The 23036-nt window shown below is 44.8% G+C and overlaps 1 protein-coding gene across 1 annotated transcript in view; it reads right to left on the bottom strand.

Annotated features, from left to right (window-relative positions):
* ascc3 (activating signal cointegrator 1 complex subunit 3) overlaps positions 1-23036 on the bottom strand; it is a 202360-nt gene that overhangs the window by 33803 nt on the left and 145521 nt on the right. Inside the window, exons 24-33 of the mRNA XM_048261920.1 lie at positions 19227-19395; positions 18713-19019; positions 18313-18479; positions 17298-17443; positions 15152-15272; positions 13123-13265; positions 8235-8372; positions 3713-3833; positions 2705-2837; positions 2296-2421 (exon numbers count right to left, since the gene is read on the bottom strand). Coding sequence (XP_048117877.1) covers positions 2296-2421; positions 2705-2837; positions 3713-3833; positions 8235-8372; positions 13123-13265; positions 15152-15272; positions 17298-17443; positions 18313-18479; positions 18713-19019; positions 19227-19395 — 1571 coding nt within the window. The remainder of the gene's footprint in view (positions 1-2295; positions 2422-2704; positions 2838-3712; positions 3834-8234; positions 8373-13122; positions 13266-15151; positions 15273-17297; positions 17444-18312; positions 18480-18712; positions 19020-19226; positions 19396-23036) is intronic.

Here is a 23036-nt window from a genome sequence, read left to right as displayed (position 1 = left end):
TGGAGTTGTCCGAACTGATGTCCGAGTCCTGTTCAGGCTGGACTGTCATTGGCTCATCAGCGTTCTAAGGGTGGCGCTTAGCGACAGGTCAATTGAAAATTGAGAGAGATGAGAGAGAGATATGAGAGTGAAGGAAAGACGAGGAATGGCAGGGAGAGAGTGAGAGAGGGAGACTAAGGGGCAAGACTGTAGTGAGATGGGCAGAACAATAGACAGGAGGAGGAAATGGGAGTAGGAAAATGGAGACAGACAGACAAGAAGGACAATATGTGTCTAACCTTCCACTGTCTAACTTTCTTACATGCTTAGACCAATAAAACACATACAATGCAAAAACACCCCTTCAGGCCATAGCAAGTCCTGGACATATTTTCCGATAATGACCAGCGGACACTACATTATCCCACTTATTATACAGCAACTTGCTAAAACAAGAAAAGATTCATATGTGTCTGAAATTATTTTGATAACATTTTTGTGGCTTCTCTCGAAAAACACAGTTCGCCACACAAATAGAACTTGAAAGTTTCAGATATTGCATAGCAACGTTTTACTTATTAAGTTCCCTTTCAATGAAGTTCCATGTGAGGGGACTACTCCTGGAATTATACAGTATATGAATCAGAAGCACAAAACCTGTTACTACTGAGAGAGGTTATTCATTTTTTGAAGCAGTCATTTTACGGAATTATTGGTCCTCCTAACATTAGGAAGGCCCGTTAGTGGCGCTTTCTGCAGCATTCTGAAAGGCCGTATAAGTAAGGGATAATGTATAGAACGCCATTATCATTATCGGGAAATAAGTCCCGACAGTAGCCTGGCTAACGCCAAACCTCATCTCATTGAGATGGGGTCTGGGAACTTCATGTACATTTTCTCATATTTAAAACGTGGTTTACGAATGCCCAGAGCCGTTTATTGGGCGCTACGAATGTCTATCAAATGAGTCTGTACGTAGCTCATAACCGCTTCGGTGTGTCATCATCGTTTTGCTGTCCCCCCTCTGTTCTGTGATTGGTTCCTTTGTTGAGGTGAAAACGAAGTCCATGGAATCCAGGCTGCCTAGCAGCGTGAATAAAATTGCGCACGTAAGGCAGCATGGGAAAACCCAGCCTAGCCCGACAGGACAAACCGGTAATTCCCGATAATGACTGGCGTTCTATACATTATCCCGCTTATTACACGGTTACTTGTCAAAACGAAAGACTCCCCACGATATGACTCTTTAGCCTACATAGCCTATTTGTTACTGTTTCGTCGTGGCTTTTGCTGAGAAACAAATAGTTTGCAACAAATGCTGAACTTGAATCAAACATTCTTTAGAACACAGCAGATCAACCAGAGAGGGTTGAAGTGGAGCGAACTATTTGTTTTCTCAGCCGAAGCCACAAAAACGATAACAAAATAATTTGAAAAGACCCATTGTGTAAAGTTTCTTTTCTCATTTTGGCAAGAAGTATAATATGTGGGATAATGTATTGACTGCCGGTCATTATTGGAAAATAAGTCCCTTCAGGACGAAGCAAGACCGCTCCGCTGTACATCGGGGTCCTGTTCGCCCTGTCTGGACCGGCAGACAATACATTATCCCTTATTTAGTATTTATGGGACACTTCACCATTCCCTTTAAAAACTCTAGGATCTACAAAGTGACTCCCAATAGGTTGTTCTTCCCAGGAAAGCCAAGAGAGAGAGAGGGAGAGAGAGACCAGACAGAGAGAGAAAGAGAGAGAGCGAGAGATAGAGAGAGAAAGAGAAAGAGAGAGAGGGGGAAAAAGTCAGAGAACGACAACCAGAGAGAGAGAGGCAGGGTGAAAAAAGAGAGAGGAAGAGAGGGAAGAAGGGAGGCAGAGAGGGAAGAAGGGAGGGAGAGGGAAGAAGGGAGGGAGAGAGCGATTAAGGGACTAAACCACAATTCTGTGGTAGCCAAACTTTCACACAGCCCCCCCTTTCACATTTGGCCTGTCAGCATGTCTGGCCGGGGTGAGTTACGCCCTGGCAGGGCTCTGGCTCTGGGGCCGGGGGGTGAGTGGAGCTCCAGCGGCCAGGCCCAGGGGCCGAAGCTGGGCCGGGCGGAGTGACTTCCCTGGAGCCCCACTGGGTGTGTGAGTGGAGAAGGCTTCACACAGCAGCCTGCTGCAGGACAGCAAGCCAGGCCAGTTTCATGAGTCAGGGGACGCGTGATTGACGGGTGTGCTCTAATTTGATACAATTATGTCAAACTGGGTGCTAGTTGTGTGTGTATGTTCGTGTTCCAAGCGTGCGCGCGCACGTGTGTGTGTGTGTAAGATTTACCTGGGGTTCATGACGAGGCGACGGAAGAAGTAGGTCCAGGTGATGTAGTCCATGGCGTCCTGCTTAGAGGCGATGGTGCCTGAGGCGATCTCAGCGTTCAGATGGTCAGACAACACACCCAGCAGGCTGCGGCCGCGTGTGCACACACACACACACACACACACACCACCATCAGTACCACCTCAGAAGACACTTTCACTAGGTGGCTGTCATGGTGGACCTCACTTAACTTGATAATGATTGGGTGACAGCTTTACACTGTGCAGAACTTTTAGCTCTTTTAACTTTTAATTTTTCAACTGCTATAAACTCAAAATATTAAAAAAAAATTCAAACAAAAAAATCAACGAAAAAAGCAGCAATGGGATGACACCTCTAATGAACCGTGGACGTCTGCTGATTGACTGACCTGGACTCCACAGGGAAGGGCTCGTACAGGAACTTCTTGTAGAAGTCCTTCTTGATGTCGTGTACCAGGATGACCGCTTTACCCTGGTCATCAAACTGAGGACGCCCAGCACGACCCATCATCTGCAGCACATCTGAGCAGTGCACACACACAAACACACAGTTAAATAATGTCACAGTGACAAGTACAGCAGAGCCTACAACTGGGAATATGAAGATACTCCTGACATGTTTAGGGTCATACACGCTAGGGGTGTGAATTTTCACTGGTCTCACGATTCGATTGCAATTATCCCTTAAACGATTCGATTTCACAATGCATCACGATGTGACACATCCTCAATTTTCCATATTACAGCACATGGCTACATTTTCATTAAAGGTGTAATATTCACCTGCACAATTAGACTCACATTACGCTTTGATTATTAAATGATTCTCAATGTATCTTGCCTTCAATATTTTTTTTTCATTATTAATAAATAAAAGTACCTAGTTTTGATTATCAATTTCCCTTGAAAGTTATTAAGAGGTGATAAATACTTTAAGCAGTCTCCTTTTTTCAAAGACAATTATCAAGGAGGAGGCTTATGTGTACACTTCATATTGTGTAGCCTCTTGGATTATAAATAGGCTATAACTTACAATTGCTTTCACATTAAAGAGAAAAACCAGGAGACTATTGTCAATAATTGCTTCAAACAGGTGCTCTTTGGTAGGGGACGTGAGTTAAGTAAAAAAGGAACGTAACAAAGACACTGTTTAGAAAAAAATATGAAAAAGCCTTTAATTAAACTAGTTTAAAACTAGCTTAATGAAAGGCACATGGGCCTATGCGTTGTGGCTATACTGGCCTTCTTCAGGGCATGTAACCAAATCCAACCAACCAACCAAACAAAAACACACACACAAAAAATAAACTGAACATAACAGAACACACCAGCTGTAGAAATAGTGTCTATGCAGACTCACACACACACACACACGTACACATACACACACAGTGTACCTGTAATGGGATAATCGACATAGCGGTGTGTTTTGCCGTCATAGTACTCCGTGCCCTTCACTATGACCAGGTGGGCAGGGAAGTTCACGCCCCATGCCAAGGTACTGGTGGCAATAAGCACCTGTAGCACAATGCAAAACAAACACACACACACACACACACACACACACACACACACACACACACAATGGACATGGTTAAAATATGACTCCAATCTGCACAAGCACATTAGTATGGGGAATTGTGTTATTTTAGGAACGATTCATAGATTTTTGCAACTGGTGTTTTTTTACTTGCTAGGACCCCACTGAATACAAAACAACCTGTTTCCATTTTTTTTCTTCATTTTCAGTGCCAAAATTCAAGATGGCGGACAATATAGGCGGAAAAATAATATAAAGGCTTAAAGTGGTCAACTTTTTGATAAATATACACCTAATAAGGTACACAAGTGAGATACAGACTATTTTCAAAAGATGTATTGCATCATTTGCCAAAAAACTTGGAGAAAAAATGGAAAAAATGAAAAAAAGATAAAAAGAAATCTGCATCTTGTTTCATTATTGAAGAGTTCAACAAAACATTGTCAGTCACTCAAGTATTTATCCTCACCACTGTCACTGTCTTTTTAATATTGGTGTACATCTCCTCAGAGCCTTCACACCTGCAAAGTTGCGTGAATGGTAAGTTGTTACTCTTGCAAGAACACCTTATACTGCATTGGCTGGCAAGACAACAACACTTAACAAGTTCCACAACAGCCTCTGGTGCTGGTGGAAGTTTTGACAGAACAGGAACCCATTGCCCCTCAACAATTTGTCTCCATCCCAGTGATAGTGAGTCAAGAATCTTTGGAGCAGGCACTGTATCTTGTGCCCAAACATTTGCTTGCCTGTGTGCTTTCAGAATTTCAATTTAATTTCAGTTATAGAGCGTCAAAACATTACACATGTCTCATGGCGCTTTACAGAGTGTTAAACATTCAGACAGAGCCCATGAGTAACAGGGGCGAGGAAAAACTCCCAAGAATGGGAGAAACATATAGGATGAATCTGCCTGGGGTCAGTTACAGGACAGTAAGTTCTATATACAGAGAATACAACATGGTATTTAGAGCCACCTGAGGTATGTTACAAAGTGATTGGATGGTTACATAAGTTGTTACTCTTGCAAGAACACCTTATACTGCATTGGCTGGCAAGACAACAACACTTCACAAGTTCCACAACAGCCTCTGGTGCTGGTGGAAGTTTTGACAGAACAGGAACCCATTGCCCCTCAACAATTTGTCTCCATCCCAGTGATAGTGAGTCAAGAATCTTTGGAGCAGGCACTGTATCTTGTGCCCAAACATTTGCTTGCCTGTGTGCTTTCAGAATTTCAATTTAATTTCAGTTCTAGAGCTGCCAAAACATTACACATGTCTCATGGCTTTTTTACAGAGTGTTAAACATTCAGACAGAGCCCATGAGTAACAGGGGCGAGGAAAAACTCCCAAGAATGGGAGAAACATATAGGATGAATCTGCCTGGGGTCAGTTACAGGACAGTAAGGTCTATATACAGAGAATAGAACATGGTATTTAGAGCCACCTGAGGTATGTTACAAAGTGATTGGATGGTTACATAACCAGTATGATAATGCATGAATCCTATTTAGTGTTAAGTTCAAATAGTCCAGTGTAGGGGATGAATTGTCCATAGGAATTAGGAGTTGTCATCGGGCAAATAGTTGGTCCGCCGGCTGCGGGGCAGGAATCCGAGCATGGGGACAGCAATAAGCGATGGTAGGGCAATCATAGGGATGGGATTTCCCTAGTTTTCCCTCCTGGTTGGGTTTAGAGTTTTAAACATGTTCCACCGAAGGGCTTTAGCGGTTTGAAAACCATGTTTTGAGGAGCTGACACACAAATTTCTCACATCCAGCTAACACGTCTGGAGATGGATGAGGACCTACTACAAGCCTACAAAGTGTGTAGGATAGGATACAATAGGATACCCGATAGGTCCACCGACTCTATACACGATGTGATTGTCCTGAGCTAAGTTTGGTTTTTCCCCCTCACAAGCCGGAGAGTTGCTAGACTACCCTGACTGCAATTTACATTTGCTGCCGCTAGGGTGCGTCAAGATTTCTAGGCTGTATCTTTTGTCGACGTTCTCCAGTGCCCATGACAATGAGACTGTCTTTGTTGATGTCTGGTACCCTGCAAAGGGCAAGCACCAAGACATCTGTGTGACATGTAGATATATGGGGTTTTGCCAAAATGACTTACTGCTACTGCCACCTTTGTGTGTGTGAACTGTGACTGGCAGTTTACATAGTTCAACAGCTTTATGACCAAGGTAGAGGATGAGGTTGGCTTTGGTTTCCTTCGATCCCAGGAAAGCTTTGAAGTCTTTGATTGGTGTAGAGTCTATTTTGTATCCCTTATCATGTGCTTTTCCCATTGTATGGACCTGTCTCGTCCTGTCTTTCATGGAGTTTATGATGGTATAGTTGTTAAATAATAAGTATATGTCATTGTAGCCTCATGCCTTACTTTCAACAAACATTTTCAAAGAAGCATTCTGCCAGATCTTGGCAACAGTTTGTCACTTTTCCTGACAACCATCTCCTGCACAACAGCCATGCCATCTATTAAGATGCTATCCAATGTGTGTGTTAATTGCACTGAGCTACTCTCTGTAGATTGTTCAGAGGATGCTGTTTTTGAAACCAGTCACAATTCATGGATGAAGGCAGACTTAGCTGTAGTGGGCAGCATTAGGCTTGCATATAATCAACAAATTCATATGTTCCCACAATTTCCTGCAAGTCCTGTTAACAGAATTATTGAAGACCAAAGGTCCACTGGCCTCCTCAGATCCTAGTGAACTTCTACCCCTGCACCATCAAGCGTATCCTTACCAACTGTGTCACAGTTTGGTATGGCAACTGCTCTGCCCACAACCGAAAAGCACTGCAGAGGGTGGTGAAAACTGCCCAACGCATTCCTCACTCCCCTCCATTGAGGCCATCCAGGGCAAGCGATGCTTGCATAAGGCGCACAGCAGGTTCAGAGGAAGCTTCTTTCCTGCAGCTGAAGTCTAGCTCTCCATTTCAGTGACAACCAACCAACTAAGCCCCCCCCCCCACCCACCCCTGTCCAATGCCTCCTTGCCTGTGCCTGTTGAGGTGTCCATGACCATGGCAACCTTGACAGGGACAACAAGGAGGCAGACCCCCCCCCCAAATGTATGTTGTTCATACATTGTTCACATTACATAGCCATATTTATTCTGCTCTTATAAGGTAACTGTTAATACACCGCACATATTTATATTACTCTAAACTTCTCTACTTTATACAAATCAACTGTATACTACTGTCTACACTGCACTATATTTCTTGACCTGTCTATGCACCACCTGTCTATACTTTGCAGTGTTTCCCACAGAATTCAGTTCTATTTGTGGTGGTAAGTGATGGTGGGGGGTTGCAACAGTTTTATGCATGTTTATGATGCTAACCTGATTTAATCACGATTTAACCAGTCATCTTCTATGCCAACAACAATCCTTACACAAATGACAATGTTTTCTTTAAACGTGCATGCAGAGGAGGGGCAGGTTCGTTGAGAGAGAGAGAGAGAAAGAAAGAGAGACAAGGAAAGGATTTGCAAAGGTGCCCATAGCTCTACAATGAAAGGATTTCATCCAATTTAAATAGTACAACATGACAAATCATTGTGTGGTGGTCAAAGTTGATATTGTGGTGGGCCGCCACAAGTAAGTCAATGTATGGGAAACACTGCTTTGTATATCACATTGCACTTTTCTCCTTTTTTGCACTTCTGGTTAGAAGCAAACCACATTTCGTTGTCTTCATACTTGTACTCTGCAATGACAATAAAGTTGAATCTAATCTACTCTAATCTAATCTATTGGGGTGCAGAACATTACTTCTGGAGTGCAGAACATTACTTTAATTCAAATGATTATTAGGTTATGTGAAGGAAACTTTTAAATAAGTCAATGTGTTTTTCCGGGTATGCCAATAAATAGCATAATGGTGGTTACACCCATCACTGGTTGATAATCATGACATCTCATGTCACCCATGGTAATATTTATTACCTCAAGTCATTCAATTTTATTAGAAAATGTATGTATACAATGATACCTAACATATATCCATTTAAAATGTTTAAAAAGGCGATTATTTGCAATTTTTGGTGATATATCCGCCATCTTGGATTTTGGACCTGTGCAGTCCGGGAAAAAAATGGAAACAGGTAGTTTTGCAAACTATAGGGTCTGAAGAAGTGAAAAAACATAATTTGCAAAAATGTATATGAAATGTTCCAAACACCTTTTTTTGCTACATATCGCCCTGCACTACATGCATACAATCATTTTGTTTTGTGCCTTAAAATATTCTGATATTCGTAAAATTATGATGGGTACACATTGATATATAATAAAATTTCTATGATCTAGGAGAAATGTTCTGGGGCCAGGGAGGTCCGCAGTGGGGCTACCTGGATCTTGCAGTTGACGAAGAGCTCTTCCACAGTCCTGCGGTCGCGCTCGTGGAGTCCAGCGTGATGCAGACCTATGCCAAAGGCCAGCGTCAGCTTCAGGTTGGACTCGCGCACCGTGGCGATGATGTCAGTCATCTGAGGAAGAGGAAGTCATAATTCGAACTCAAACGCACTCCAGACAGCAGATGACATCACCACCCAAAACCATGGGGTTACCATGTTCATCAACAGCTCGTATGCATTCTATGCATTTTTTTTTTTTTATTTCCCTTTGTGTGCTGAAATAATGCAAGACACAAATCAATGTCATGTTCATTGCACACACACACACACACACACACACACACACACACACACACAGACCTGACCTGAGATGCTGTAATACTATTTCATGTTATTTTATGTTCTAAAGGTTTCTGTCATTTCTGTACTGTACTGTATGTGCTTTTGGCCAGACTGTTTCTTTTTGAATGGGGAGAGAGAGAGAGAGAGAGAGAGAGAGAGAGAGAGAGAGAGAGAGATCGCAGCTTAGTCCAGACTAGCTCCATTATCCCGGCTGGTTAAGACATGGGACCTCTGGGCGCAGCTGCCTCCGCTCTGGCAGGAGAGGAGTAAAAATACTGCAGGGAGGAAAAGCAAGAGGAGGAAGAGTGAAAGAAGAGAAAGGGTGTGTGTGGGGGGTGTGGGGTGTGGGGGTGGGGTGGTGGGGGTGTGTGGGGGTGTGGGTGGGGGGTGTGTGTGGGGGGGTGGTGTGGGTGGGTGGGGGGGGGGGTGTGTGTGGGGTGGTGTGGGGTGGTGGAAGGAAGAGGATTGGACCCCCGCGGTGAGACAGACAGTGTGCGCAGGCCGCCTGTCAGTCACTCAGCGGGACCCCAGATGCTACACGCCCCAGTGCAGGGGAGCAGCAGGGAGCCACATATATCACTAGAACACACACACACACACACACACACACACACACACACACAGCATTGCACATGTGTACACACACACACAGGCAAAGCCAATGCACTAGCATTGCACATGTGTACACACACACACAGGCAAAGCCAATGCATTCATATGCGCACATGCAAAGATGCAAAGACACACACACACACACACACACACACACACACACACACACACACACACACACACACACACACACACACACACACACACACACGCACATCCTTACAATTCTTCTTAGTTTAGCGGGGCAATCCAGTCCACACCTCCATGTGAGACACACACACACACACACACACACACACCCTGAGATGAGAGCAGTAAGAGATACCCTGGTCTCCAGCCTATGATCTCTCTTCTGTAATACTCATTAAGGACTAAGAGGGGACTCTGTGTACATGTGTATCATATATGACTATAAACATAGCTGTTAGCTTGTTTGCTTTGTATGTATGCATTGGTATGTTTGTGTTAGAAATGATGATTGTGAATGTGCCTGTTTGTTTGTTTTGTTAGTGTGTGTGTGTGTGTGTGTGTGTGTGTGCGTGTGCACACACTCAAGACATTTGGCACAGTCCCATTCCCCTCTCCTAAAAAGCAGCTTGTGCACATTTGGGGCTGAGCGGGAACAGCGGATGGCTGATTGCTGAGGTAATTACCAAAGCGTCCATTTCTCATAAGGCTGCGCAATTGAGTTCTGTAAAGATATTAGCATATTCTTGGTATAGAGTGGAAAGGTGGAGTGGGATTGAGAGAGAGAGAGAGAGAAAGGGAGAGAGAGAGAGAGAGAGAGAGAGAGAGAAAGAGAGATAGAGAGAGTGAGTAGCCTCAAGCCAAAAAGGCTGCGTGTTCACATCTTGAAGTGATCTGAAGGTACCCACAGAGCCTAATGGAGGATGACACAGGCTTTTCTGGCAGGGGCGGCCCGGCGCTGGCTCCATAATTACACTAAGACCTGCTTAAGGAACAGAGCCGCGCCATCAACGCCAGCGCATTGCAGCCAGGGCTCAGGGGAGGCAGGGAGGGGAGGCAGGGTGACGAGCGTTGCACTGAACTGGGGATGGATGAGAGGGGAACGGGCATGGCACTGAACTGGGGATGGATGAGAGGGGAACAGGCATGGCACTGAACTGGGGATGGATGAGAGGGGAACAGGCATGGCACTGAACTGGGGATGGATGAGAGGGGAACGAGCATGGCACTGAACTGGGGATGGTCTCAGCCAGCATCACTGCTGCTGCTGCTAAGACGGCTTTCTACAATGACAAAATCAACAGCGCTACAGACACTCGAAAACTTTTCTCAACCTTCAAATCGCTACTCAATCCTCAGCTGCCTCCTCCTCCATCCAGCCTTACTGCAGATACCCTCGCCTCATTTTTTACAAACAAAGTGGCGGCAATCAGCAGTCAATTCTCTACATGCCTACTCAACACATCTGACTCAGATACCGCACTCCTACAACCTCTAGGGACTGCTGGAACATCTTTTTCAGCATTCACGCCTCTCTCCGAGAGTGAAGTATTTAGACTCCTGACAAGCAGCCGTCCTACCACCACAGCTCGCTTGACCCTATACCCTCTGAGCCTACTTCAGTCCATCAGCCCGACCATCGCACCAGCTATCACACATGTGATCAATGCCTCGCTAACCTCCAGCACATTTCCAACAGCGCTCAAAATGGCCCGGGTAACACCGTTACTTAAGAAAGCTTCTCTCAACCCTGCTCAAGTCGAACTACCGCCCTGTCTCAATCCTGCCTTTCCTATCCAAAGGCATTGAACGAGCAGTCTCCAAACAGGTCTCTGAATGAGTGCCACTGACCGCCACCGGGCCGGGTCATCAGTACTCATTCTGCTTGACTTATCGGCTGCCTTTGACACGGTTAATCACGATCCTTCTCTCTATACTGCGCTAACATGGGAATCTCGCTCTGCTCTCTCCTGGTTTTGAATCCTACCTCACAGGGCCTTGCGTTTAGCATTATCATGGCTTGGTCAGCCATCTGCACCTCACCATCTCACCACAGGTCCCCCAGGGCTCAGTGCTGGGCCCCCTTCTCATTGCTATCTACACCACCTCCTTGGGACAGATTATCCGTTCGCATGGCTTCTTATACCACTGCTATGCAGACGACACACAGCTCTATCTGTCCTTTCCACCTGATGACCCCTTGGTTTCAGCACGGATCTCGGATTGCCTCTCAGACATAGCTACATGGATGAAGGCACACCACCTCCAGCTGAACCTCTCAAAGACTGAACTGCTGGTCCTCCCAGCTAAACCTACCATACACCACGACATCAACATCAAATTTGACTCCCTGTCTGTTTCACCTACCAGGACTGCAAGAAATCTAGGAGTTGTTCTCGACAACCAACTAAACTTCTCAGATCATGTTGCCTCAATCGCCCGGTCATGCTGTTTCGCACTCTACAACATACGGAAAATCAGGACTTACTTGACTCAAGATGCTACCCAACTTCTGGTTCAGGCAATAGTCATCTCACGACTCGACTACTGCAACGCCCTCCTGACAGGTCTCCCAGCCTGCGCAGTGAAACCACTTCAGATGATCCAGAACACGGCGGCGCGCCTGGTCTACAACCAACCCAAAAGGGCACATGTTGCCCCGCTGCTCATCCAGCTAAACTGGATACCTATGGCGGCCCGCATCAAATTCAAGGCTCTAACGCTTGCCTACAAAGTAGTCTCCGGTTCTGCTCCCCACCTACTTGAATGCCCCCCTACAGACATCACGCTACCTCCAGACCGCTGGCCAAGGCCTCAGATCTTAACGACGTCTAGCTCTACCACCGGGTAGCCAGGCCAATCCAAACTTTTTCTCATCTGTTGTTCCTCGTTGGTGGAACACACTGCCAGTTCCTACAAGGGCAGGGACATCCCTCTCCATTTTCAAAAAACTCCTAAAGACCCAGCTCTTTAGAGAACATCTCCTCTCATAGCAACACTTACAACAAGTCCTGCTGATCCTAGCACTCACCAGCCGTCTTAAACGGAGAGGGGAATGGGCATGGCACTGAACTGGGGATGGATGAGAGGCCAAGAGGAGGAGGAGGAGCAGATGACACAAGAGGATGATCCTGTGTCCAGGGTCCAGTGGGGTCAGCCACTCAGAATGGTGAGATGGGAAGAGGGTTATAAGTGGGAGAAGTGGGGTGGCGGGTGGCAGGAGGAGCACAAGGGGACATGGGAGTTGAGTAATGCTGCTGCTGTTTCTGTGATCATCCGTAATCAGGGGCTATGTGGGTGCTAATGTTTCTTCTCATGTGTTAACAGTGCACAGGGTTACAATCGAACCCTGCGGTCCTGTAATTGCTTCACCAACTCAGACCCAAAGTTGCCTTTCAGTGAGAAATCTCCACTGGGATTGGACCGGACAGGCCTGACTGTCCATCTGTGGTGACTTTTTGTAAAGTTTCCTGATAAGATATTCTGTAGTTGTACTAAAAGATGTTCTATACATTGGGCTACTGTTCGACCTTTAAAGTGGTAAAAGAGCAGGGGTAAATATAGTTAAGGTCAAAGGTCCTTTGTAGAAATAGAATAAATACCTAGGCACATATGTATCACCAAAAAAGGTAAGAAGGACATAGGAGCTCTGTTCTATTCTGAGTTGGTAAAAACAAGTGATGCTACTGAAGGTAGAGGTATTTAAGCTGTGTAAAACAGAATGCTAGTAGCTGGCTTCATGAACCTATGCTCTGTGTTGGATTAAAGCTACACCTTCTGCAGTATTCTATTGTTTTGTCACAATTCTTCTGAGTTTGAATCAGTTAATTATAATTTGACACCACACATCCTGAACGGCCCGCCCCCCACGGGCAAATCTGACCGCTGGCGTCCGCTCTTCCAAATGTGACCGCTGGTGCCCGGACACAGGGAAGCATAAAGTTACGAGCAGCCTGCTCACCTCGCGCTCGTCCTGGTGCAGCCACTGCTTGGGGTCGTCCTCGGTCGCCAGGAAGGCCATCAGGTCCAGGGCGGTCAGACGCGTCTGTCGCCGTGACGACACGAAGATCAACACAGGCTTGGCTGGAGAATGGCTGCGAATGGCTAAATGGGTAAAGCAGGGAGTTTAGAGTGTAATGGTACAAAAGCAGGTCTAGTCGCCCTACTAATACAAGAGTGCAATTACCACCTTAAACATCTCAAGATCTTCCATTACAACACTGCATGGGAATTGTCTCCGCAATACATGAAATACCATTGCGTATTCATATAGTCTGCCAGAATGCACGTCATTAATGGCAGCTATATACAGCAGGGGAAATACTAGTACTGAATACTAGTGTTGAACCCAGTATGCAAGTATGCTTCCAGTGAGGCTATTCGCATGACATTTGCACCAGACATTAGTATTAACTCAGATAATCCACACTTATATAAACAAATCCAAACATTAAAGTCCATAAATAAAGTTATGTGCAATAAAGTGGAATGACCCAAGAAACAACTATTGAACGTGCCTACTAAAAGACATTTCCTGTATGACTAAACTAATCAGTCACAGTATTCAGGTGTAGACTTTTGCCCAGATAGTCTTTAAATCTTGAAGATTCCAGGGGTCCCTCTTGTGAATCCTGATCTTTAGTTCCTTCCAGAAATGTTCAATTGGATTTAAGTCAGGGCCTTGATTTCCTTTCTCTGAAACCAATTGAGAGTTTCCTTTGCTGTATGCTTTGGATCGTTGTCCTGCTGGAAGGTCTAGCCATGTCTCATTGTCATCATCCTGGTGGATAGCAAAATTCTCCCGGGAAAAAAATGAATTCATTCATCAATCCTTCAATTGTATGAAGTCTGCCATTAGAAGAAAAACCGCCCCACACCATAATGCCTCCACCTCCAAACCTCACTGTTGGTATGGTATTTTTAGGGTGATGTACAATGCCATTTCTCCTCCAAACATGGTATGTAGTATGACATCCAAAAAGTTAAATTTTGCTCTCATCTGACCAGACTACATTCTTTCAGCATTTCATAGGCTTGTCCAAATGTTGTGTAGCAACTTTAAATGAGCTTCAACATGTTTTTCTTCAGTAATGGAGTCATGTGGGTTGAGTGTGCATAGAGGCCATGGCGCTGAAGTACATTACCTATGATTTACTCTCTATTGTACCTGCTGCCTCCAAGTCTTTCTGGAGTTCTTTCTCCGAGTGGTCCTTGGCTTTTGGCTACTTCTTGAATTTCCCCTGGGGATCATGAAAAGTATCTATCTATCTATCTATCTATCTATCTATCTATCTATCTACTCTTCTGATTATCCTTCTGAGCCCCTTGTCAGAAATCTTGCGAGGCGGTTCTGTGCATGGCCGGTTGATAACACAGTGATGTTCCTTCCACTTGTAGATAATGGCCCCAGTGCTGCTTACTGGAAGATTCTCAAGTTTTGAAATGCATCTGTAACCAGTTCTATCGATATGTTTTGCAACAATAAGGTTGCGAAGGTCATGGGAGAGCTCTTTGCTTTTACCCATCATGAGATGTTTTGACACCTTGGTAACAAAAAACCTTTTTATAGCCTATCGAGATGTACTAACTCGGCTTATATTATATTAATTATACATTAACTACTTACAGATTCCAGCTCGTTCCTTGCCTTGGTGTACTATTTTTTCTTAGCGTGTTCAATACTTTTTCCCTGTCATTCCACTTTATTACACATAATTCTACTTATGGATTTTATTGTTTGATTTTTTTTTTTAATATGTGAGGATTACCTGAGTTAATACTAATGTCTGGTAAAAAATATCTGGTAGCCTGGAAGTATACTTACTGAAGAAAATGTTGACATACAGTATTCAATACTTATTTCTCCCACTTCATCACTTACAGTGTATGCTGATTTAAACATCACTGACCATAAGACACATTTGACAGAGACAGAGCTGTGTGTGTGTGCATGTGTGTGTGTGTGTGTATATGTGTGTGTGTGTGTGTACCTTGAAACACAGGTTTGTTCATGCTGGCCATGCGAGGACAGTAGTGTTGCCCTGGGAAACCCTGGATGTGCACCTCCAATGGCACAGGACGCACAGATGGACGAAAATTAAACAAGCCCACCTGAGAAAGAGATGGGGACAGAGAGAGAAAGAGAGAGAGGGAGAGAGAGAGAGAGAGAGACAGAGAGAGAGAGAGAAGAGAGAGAAGTAACACAGATTAAGCAGATTAAGATTTTATTTTTTTGAGATTAACCGTATTGTTCCACAGCAGTAATATGAATGATACACAATGCAGAGATACAGAGAGGACAATCAGCAAGGATGATGAATTAAAGGACAAATACATAAATCATGGATGGACAGAATTAAAGGACAAATACATAAATCATGGATGGACAGAATTAAAGGAAAAATACATAAATCATGGATAGACAGAATTAAAGGACAAATACATAAATAATGGATGGACTAAACATGGCAAGACAGAGGAAAACACATAAGACACAACATGAGAGCAAGACTGATTGATTCTCTGAGTGAGTGAGTGAGAGAGAGAGGGAGAGAGATAAAGGAAAGACAGAAGAATGAGGGAGAAGTGGAGAGAGAAAGAGATATAAAGGAAAGGAGGAAGAGAAATATAGAGATAGAAAGAAAGAGATAAAGAGGATGTGTGTGTGTGAGAGAGAGAGAGAGAGAGAGAGAGAGAGAGAGAGAGAGAGAGAGAGAGAGAGAGAGAGAGAGAGAGCGAGCGTGTAGGGGGCAGCGAGACGGAGGGGGTGAGGGCAGAGCGGAGCAGGAGTGACCAGCTGGCTGCTGGCGGCGCCCCGTCCCTGCCGCCCATCTGGGGGTAATTCCAGGCAGCCATTGTGGCCGTCCCAGCGCCGCCCGCGCTCTCACACAAGTGGCAAAGGCCCGCGCGTGTGTGCGCACACATTTAAGCTCCTGGATAATGGATTGGGCAGCTCACACACTGTGACCCCCACAGATTTATAGTGACCCTACATCTCCCCCACCCCCGCCCACCCTTTCCTATTCATGCATAGGACCATCAGTCTGCCAGGGCATGTCGCTCGGCAACAGTGAAACAACGTTTACATAACCGCTGCTGCTTGAAGCCCAGAGAGAGTGTGGACATGGGGGCCTTACTGCCACAATTAAAGTGTGTGTGTGTATGTGTGTGTGTATCTGTCTGTGTGTGTGTGTGTGTGAGGGAGGAAGGACAGACTGATAAAGAGGACACGTGGACAAAAACACACGCAATCATGAAAACAAAGACATGTCGGGGAGAGAGGCCCACATATCCAACATGTGCACACACACACACTTATTTGCTGTATGTAATATACAGCAAATAAGTGCTCCTAAACAAAGATAAACTGCATGTGCATACATACACACACATGCAGACAGAAACAAAGAACACACAAACATACACACAAACACAGCACATCCCCCCATGACTCTTCTTCCCCCACTCTGTGTCTGTAGGGAAAGTGAGGATATACTGTAAGGGGCTTTTGTTATGAATTAACTCTAAATATCTCAAACTGACCGAGGCTGCTGGCCACATTGTTGCTGATGATTGCAGTTGGCACGGGAGCGCACCCCCCACCCTCCCGGAAACAAAAGCCTGCCAATTAAAGACCAGGATGGACCACGGACCCCCTCCCTCGCCTTCTAATGACTCCCGCCATCGCCGCATTATTAACAATCCGAGAGGACGGTCGGCAAATGAACCAGAAAAACATCCCCTCGCTCGTCACGGATGGGCTGACCGGAGCAATTTTATACCAAGAAAATATGCGGATTCCAATCTGTCCTGGAGAAATGATCGAGAAAACCACTGACGTGCCCCTGAGCATAGAACAAGAGAAGCACTCGGCAAAAAAGAGGTTGAAAGTTGACAAGTTACACGTGCGCAACAGTGTGTGTGTGCGTGTGTGTGAGTGTGTTTGTGTGTGTGTGCTTGCTATTGAACCAAAGCGTATTTAAACCTCATGAAAGCCAAATCTGATGCTGAAAGGAGAATGTGATCAGGACCTGTGTGTGATCCCTTGAGCACACCTGCAAGCGAACCCTAAAAGTAGCCTGTGAGCTGGACAGTATGTCCTGTGAAGTGGCCAGCTAAGTCTGCCGGATGGCTCACCTGTCCTATGCCCAGCCAGTCGGCCAGGTCGCGAGCGTTGGCCAGCGCTGTGGACAGCCCCACCACGCGCACCGCCTTGGATGTGTGTGAGGAGATGAAGTTGGTCCTGGACACTATGACCTCCAGAACGGGGCCTCTGTCCTCCCCTGTGGATCAACACAAATGGTACGGTCCAAGGTGAGATTACTGGAGCAACACAAATGGTTCGGTCCAAGGTGAGATCAGTGGAACTTGCTCTGGGACAGTTAGACTGATGATCCCTACAGGTAGTTCATTTTTTTTCTAGACTTCAGGGCTGATTACTGATATGAAATAAACATCAAAACACAAAAAAACAAGCTATACAAACGACCTGTGATCAGAAATGGAGTGAAATCATGAAAAAAAAAAGTAAATAATCCCAGTGGGGTATTTAGGCCATGTGATCAACTGAAAGCCATTGTGGTTCAGTGCTCCCCTGGGCCCATTGTAAAGCAGGATCTATTTCCACTGTGCTCTACACCAGCTGATGGTCGTCATCTCGGGGCTGAGGAGGTGCTCAACACTGGCACCAGCTGCAGGAGTGGCTGGCAGGGTGGAGCGCACGCCTGGAGGCTGCAACCCAGGGTCCTCCACAGGGTTAGAGGGTTATTGGGGAGAACAAAGTGTAATTACCTTCTAATCCAATATTATGTTCACGTTACAAACAAGATCTATAGTCGGGTTGCTGATGAAGCCCATCTTATGCACACATAACCTGAGGTGGTTTTCTCTGAAGCACAAGTGCAATGAGTACACCTGCAGATAGAGTATGGACATGAGGAGATCCAGCTACTGGTAGCATTGACTTACACTGACGCTTACAATCAGCACACAAAGAAGGCTTCTTCCAAGTTGCCTTCACCACTTTTACTCAGATCCATAGTGTATTGTTAAAAGTGATAGCGCCTGTACGGTATGTGTGTGTATGTGCGTTGGTTGTGTTCTTGGGGGGGTTATAAAGTGTGTGCGTGTGTATGTGTCTGTGCGCGTGTACCGAGTAGGTGGATTTCGTCGATGATGAGGATGGCCACTTTCTGCACGTAGCTGCGGTTCTGCCAGCTGCGGCTCACGCCGTCCCACTTCTCTGGGGTGGTGACGATCAGGTCCGCCTTAGCGATCTGCCGCATGTCCGGAGTCACATCACCAGTCAGCTCTACCACCCTGTCAGGGAGAGAGCGAGGGAGGAGAGAGAGAGAAAGAGGAAAGACAGAGAGAGAGAGAGAGAGAAGAATAAGCAAACAAAGCAAAGAAAGAAAGACATGTCAATGTTTATACATCCTCACAATGAAAAATGTAGACTCACACACACTCTGTCTCTCCCTCCCACTCTCACAGACAGACAGAGGGAGACACACACACACACAAACACACACACACACACAACACACACTTACTTGCGGCCTAGTTTCTCCTCTATCCTGATCTTCCAGTCCTCGATCCTCTCGCGGACCAGAGCCTTGAGTGGGGCGATGTAGACCACCTTGGAGGTGGGGTACTTGTTGAAGACCCTGAAGATGGCCAGCTCGGCGGCGATGGTCTTGCCGGAGCCGGTGGGCGCCCCCAGCAGCACGTTGGTGTCGGTGTGGTAGAGCGTGTGGAAGATCTGCGTCTGGATGGGGTTGAAGTGGGTGAAGCGGTACAGGCTCTCGTACTCGCGGTTCCCCAGGGCCGTCACGGGCAACGGCTGCAGGTCCAGCAATTCTGCAGCACACAGATGGGGCTCACAGATCAGGTGGGCGTCACAGATCAGTTTGGATGTTTGCAAAATAAAATACTCTCTATGGGAATCTGTGTGTGTGCACTCGTGACTGTTTGTGTGTGTGTGTGTGTGTGTAATAGTTTGTGTGTGTGTGTGTGTGTGTGTGTGTGTGTGTGTGTGTGTGTGTGTGTGTGTGTGTGTGTGTCTACCTGTGTGAGGTGGGTGTCTCTCGGGCAGTATGAGATGCTGGAAGTTGATGACACACACGGCTTCGGACCCGAGCCAGCGGTCAGACACGGCTCTGATGTAGTACTGCGAAGGCATGGGCTCAAAGATGGGGATGGTGAAGACCACCTGCTGCGGCTCACCTGACACCACCTGGGGGCGATGGAAAGCAACAATCACTTGCACCATACCATACCAATGCCATTCACACAAAGTGCAGATCTTTCCAAAACTGTACAGTAACATTCACCTGAACTTAAACTGTATTTAGTTCTATTCAGCTGTACATAGTTCTATTCAGCTGTTAGTTATATTCAGCTGTACTTAGTTCTATTCAGCTGTACATAATTATATTCAGCTGTATACTGTAGTTATATTCAGCTGTATATAGTTCTATTCAGCTGTACTTAGTCTCAATTGCATGCAGGTACCTTTGTATGGCTCTGCTTACTTCTATTCAGCTGTACTTAGTTCTATTCAGCTGTAGTTAGTTCAGAGCCTTGTACCTTTATATGGCTCTGCTTAGTTCTATTCAACTGTTAGTTCTATTCAGCTGTACTTAGTTCTGTTCACATTCAATTAAGCCTATGCTCAAAAGTACAAAAGTACAGTAAGACCTCAACCTTTCAGGCTAATAACTCGTCTATGCAATACTATAACTAGATGTACCGCATAGCGGTACAAAATATGACCGCCGCTCAGTCCTGTACATCCATTCCGCGAAAATAAATCACACTTCAATTTGTCTCCATATTTTACTCCATCCCCCACTCTTGAAACTTTTGTGTATGCTTGTTTGGCATGCCTGAGTGTGTGTGTGCGGCTGCACAGAAAGTAGCCTACTGGTGCTGAAAAGGTGAATAGATTGTAGAATAGCCAAAGAAGATGTAGCATTGTTATAAAACCTTTAAAATATCTAAACAATCACAAGTAGGGCAGTTCATCACAGTTCATCCATTGCAACTGGATTGATGAAAGGTCACTTACACCTGTAGGCTACATTGTATTTGGGGAAAGCAAAAGGTATCAGCATAATGTTATTTATTTATTTATTTATTTATTTTTTATGTATTTATAAACAAAAACATCTCTGTCAGTTCCATGCCGTTTTCAACAGCTATCAAAAACAAAGGTCATTTTTGGATGGATGGATTTTTTGTGAATGTTTCTTCTTTTTTAGTCATCTTTAGTTCATGTAATACTTTATTGTCAATGCACAAATTAAGTAACAGTAGTCTGAAACGTTATTGTTAATGCACAAATTAAGTAACAGTAGTCTGAAACGAAATGCTGTTTTACATCTAACCAGTGGTGCAAATAACTGACATGTCCAAATGGGCCTTGATGAAATGCGTCGCTAGACTGTTCATACACATTTTAACGGGCCAAAGTTGAAGAGCTTTGTCCGTTATTCTTCGTTAGTAAATATAGGCTGATTCATGTTCCCTTGCATTGTGTAACTGAGGTCCATGGCTAGTCTGGCTTTCATCAGACCAAGCTCAATCTTTTAAGAAATCAAAAATAAATAGCTGGCAGATCAGGCTGGGTTCACCCAGCCTAGTCCATAGGCACCCGATATTGTTTAATTTTCAGATTGAGATATACGCGCTCTGGCTATTCTAAATGCAAAAATGCATTAGGGAGTTATGACAAAACTGTAACTAACAAACTAGATCCTAATAGAAAGCTGTTAGCTTCCCTAAGCTACAGGTAGGATTATAAGGTAGGCCTATTTACAACATAAATTGTCAATAGGCTATGCTGGCGACACAAATAAAATCTCCTTTGAAACCAATGGCTTACGACTTACAGTATCAAGCGGACTTAAACTGCCATATCGTGGCCCGAAAAGTTGTAATAAAATTCACGCAGCTCCATGAGTCAAGGAAAGCGCTTGAATGAAGTAGCCACTTCTAAATGGGACCCACTACACAGTAGCTTAAGGTGTGTTGCTAAAAGCAGCCATAATGAAATGAAGGTGTCATTGTTTGGATACTTCACACACCCGTGCTTTTTAATTTCACAGACTACAACTACCAAGCTGGAATCAAAGCACATCGATTCCCCTCTCACACCCTGCACGCATTCTTAAAACAAAATAAACAGGCGTCTCAGTCTCACGCATGTATAGGCAAAACTGTATCAGACCGTTGTAACGTTGGTAAATCTTCCATTGCACAGAATGATTTTGTAGCACGTGCAATAAATGACAGTCGAAAAGATACAAACAGTGCTGCTATCAATTTGCTTGGTATAACCGCATTTATAGTTTTCTACAAATGCAATCAATCAAATGGGCCTCCATCACTCAACCAACGCTTAACGGGTAACATTACCTAGGTCCTTATTGATATTACAAGATTAACGCACCTGCAGTAAAACCAAGCATGTCCGATAAACATCCTCAGATTTATTTCGCTTCAAGAAGAAATGGGAATTACACTTCATGTGAACATCGTCCTGTCCTTATTAGATGTTAAGCTGCGGTAAATTACAGTCCTTGTAGGAAGTGTCCATTGTTTTTCCCCAACCCACTTTTAACTTCCAACAAAATTACGTCTCACTGCAACGATGCGCCATCTAGTGGACAAACGACTACTTATCGCCAATACTGAAAATGCAGCCATGATGATGATGATGAATATTTATTTTGGCTTTCTTTTGATCCTACTGAATTTGTAATTATGTATCGGCCGTTCTAATACCGATAGTATGTGGGTGCCTGTGTGTGTGCATGTTTATATGTGTGCACCGCCATTTACAGGCCAATGAGTGTACAGTCACTAAATGTACACATAACCTAATTTTTTAGACCCCCCCATGGATGAAATTCTACGAAACTTGGCATACCCCCAGACCCCAGAGAATGCCAGGTCAATCATACACATAAAATTTGGTGCAGTTCTGAACATCTTAACTGAAGATAGGGGCGATTAAAGCAGAATAATATTGCATTTTCCTTTTTTACGGGGGTGCAAATCACAAATGAGTGATTATGAGCCAGGTTGATGTGGGCCCTTGAGACCAACATACCATAAAGAGAACTGTGTCTGCCCACAGAGAACTGTGTCTGCCCTACCCTCCTTTCGGGGGTCCAGTCCAGCGGGGGCTGCAGATCAAAACGAAAAAATGACGGTTCCATGCTATCCATGTGGGGTACATGCCCACCAAGTTTTGTGTACCCGGTCTTTCAGTGTCCCGGAATCCTTGTTGGTGTCGTCACTAAATGTACACATAAGTTATTTTATTGTAGGGCCCCCATTGACCGAAAGTACACAAAACTTGGCATGCATTCGAGGGTGTCATAATGATCCTACACTTTTAATTTAGTGCAGTTTTGACCTTGTCAGCCAGAGATATTGGGATGAAAACACCTAATTTTTTTTTTTTTAATTTTTAACTAGGTGGCGCTATACATGAAATAAGTGGTAATGGGATGGGTTGACATGCCCCTTAAGACCAACATACAAAAAAAAAAAAAGTGGACCTCCTAGGCCCTCACGGTTCTCGAGATATTCACAGAAAACTGTCTCCGGCCACCTACAGGCCAGTTGGTGTATAATAACATAAATTAATTTATTGTGTGGCCCCCCATGAACGGAATTCCACAAAACTTGGCGTGCATACAGAGGGTGTCATAATGATCCTACACTTCCAATTTAGTGCAGTTTTGACTATGTTAGGTCACAGATACCTTCAATTACACCACCTCATTTTTTTACTTTTTGTGTTTAACTAGGTGGCGCTATACATGAAATGAGTGGTTATGGAATGGGTTGACATGGCCCCTGAGA

The sequence above is a fragment of the Alosa alosa genome, chromosome 13 (genome assembly GCF_017589495.1).
Source record: "Alosa alosa isolate M-15738 ecotype Scorff River chromosome 13, AALO_Geno_1.1, whole genome shotgun sequence".
NCBI classification, from domain to species: domain Eukaryota; kingdom Metazoa; phylum Chordata; class Actinopteri; order Clupeiformes; family Clupeidae; genus Alosa; species Alosa alosa.
The sequence above is the reverse complement of the archived record's forward strand: the minus strand, read 5'-3'. Positions and strand labels throughout refer to the sequence as shown.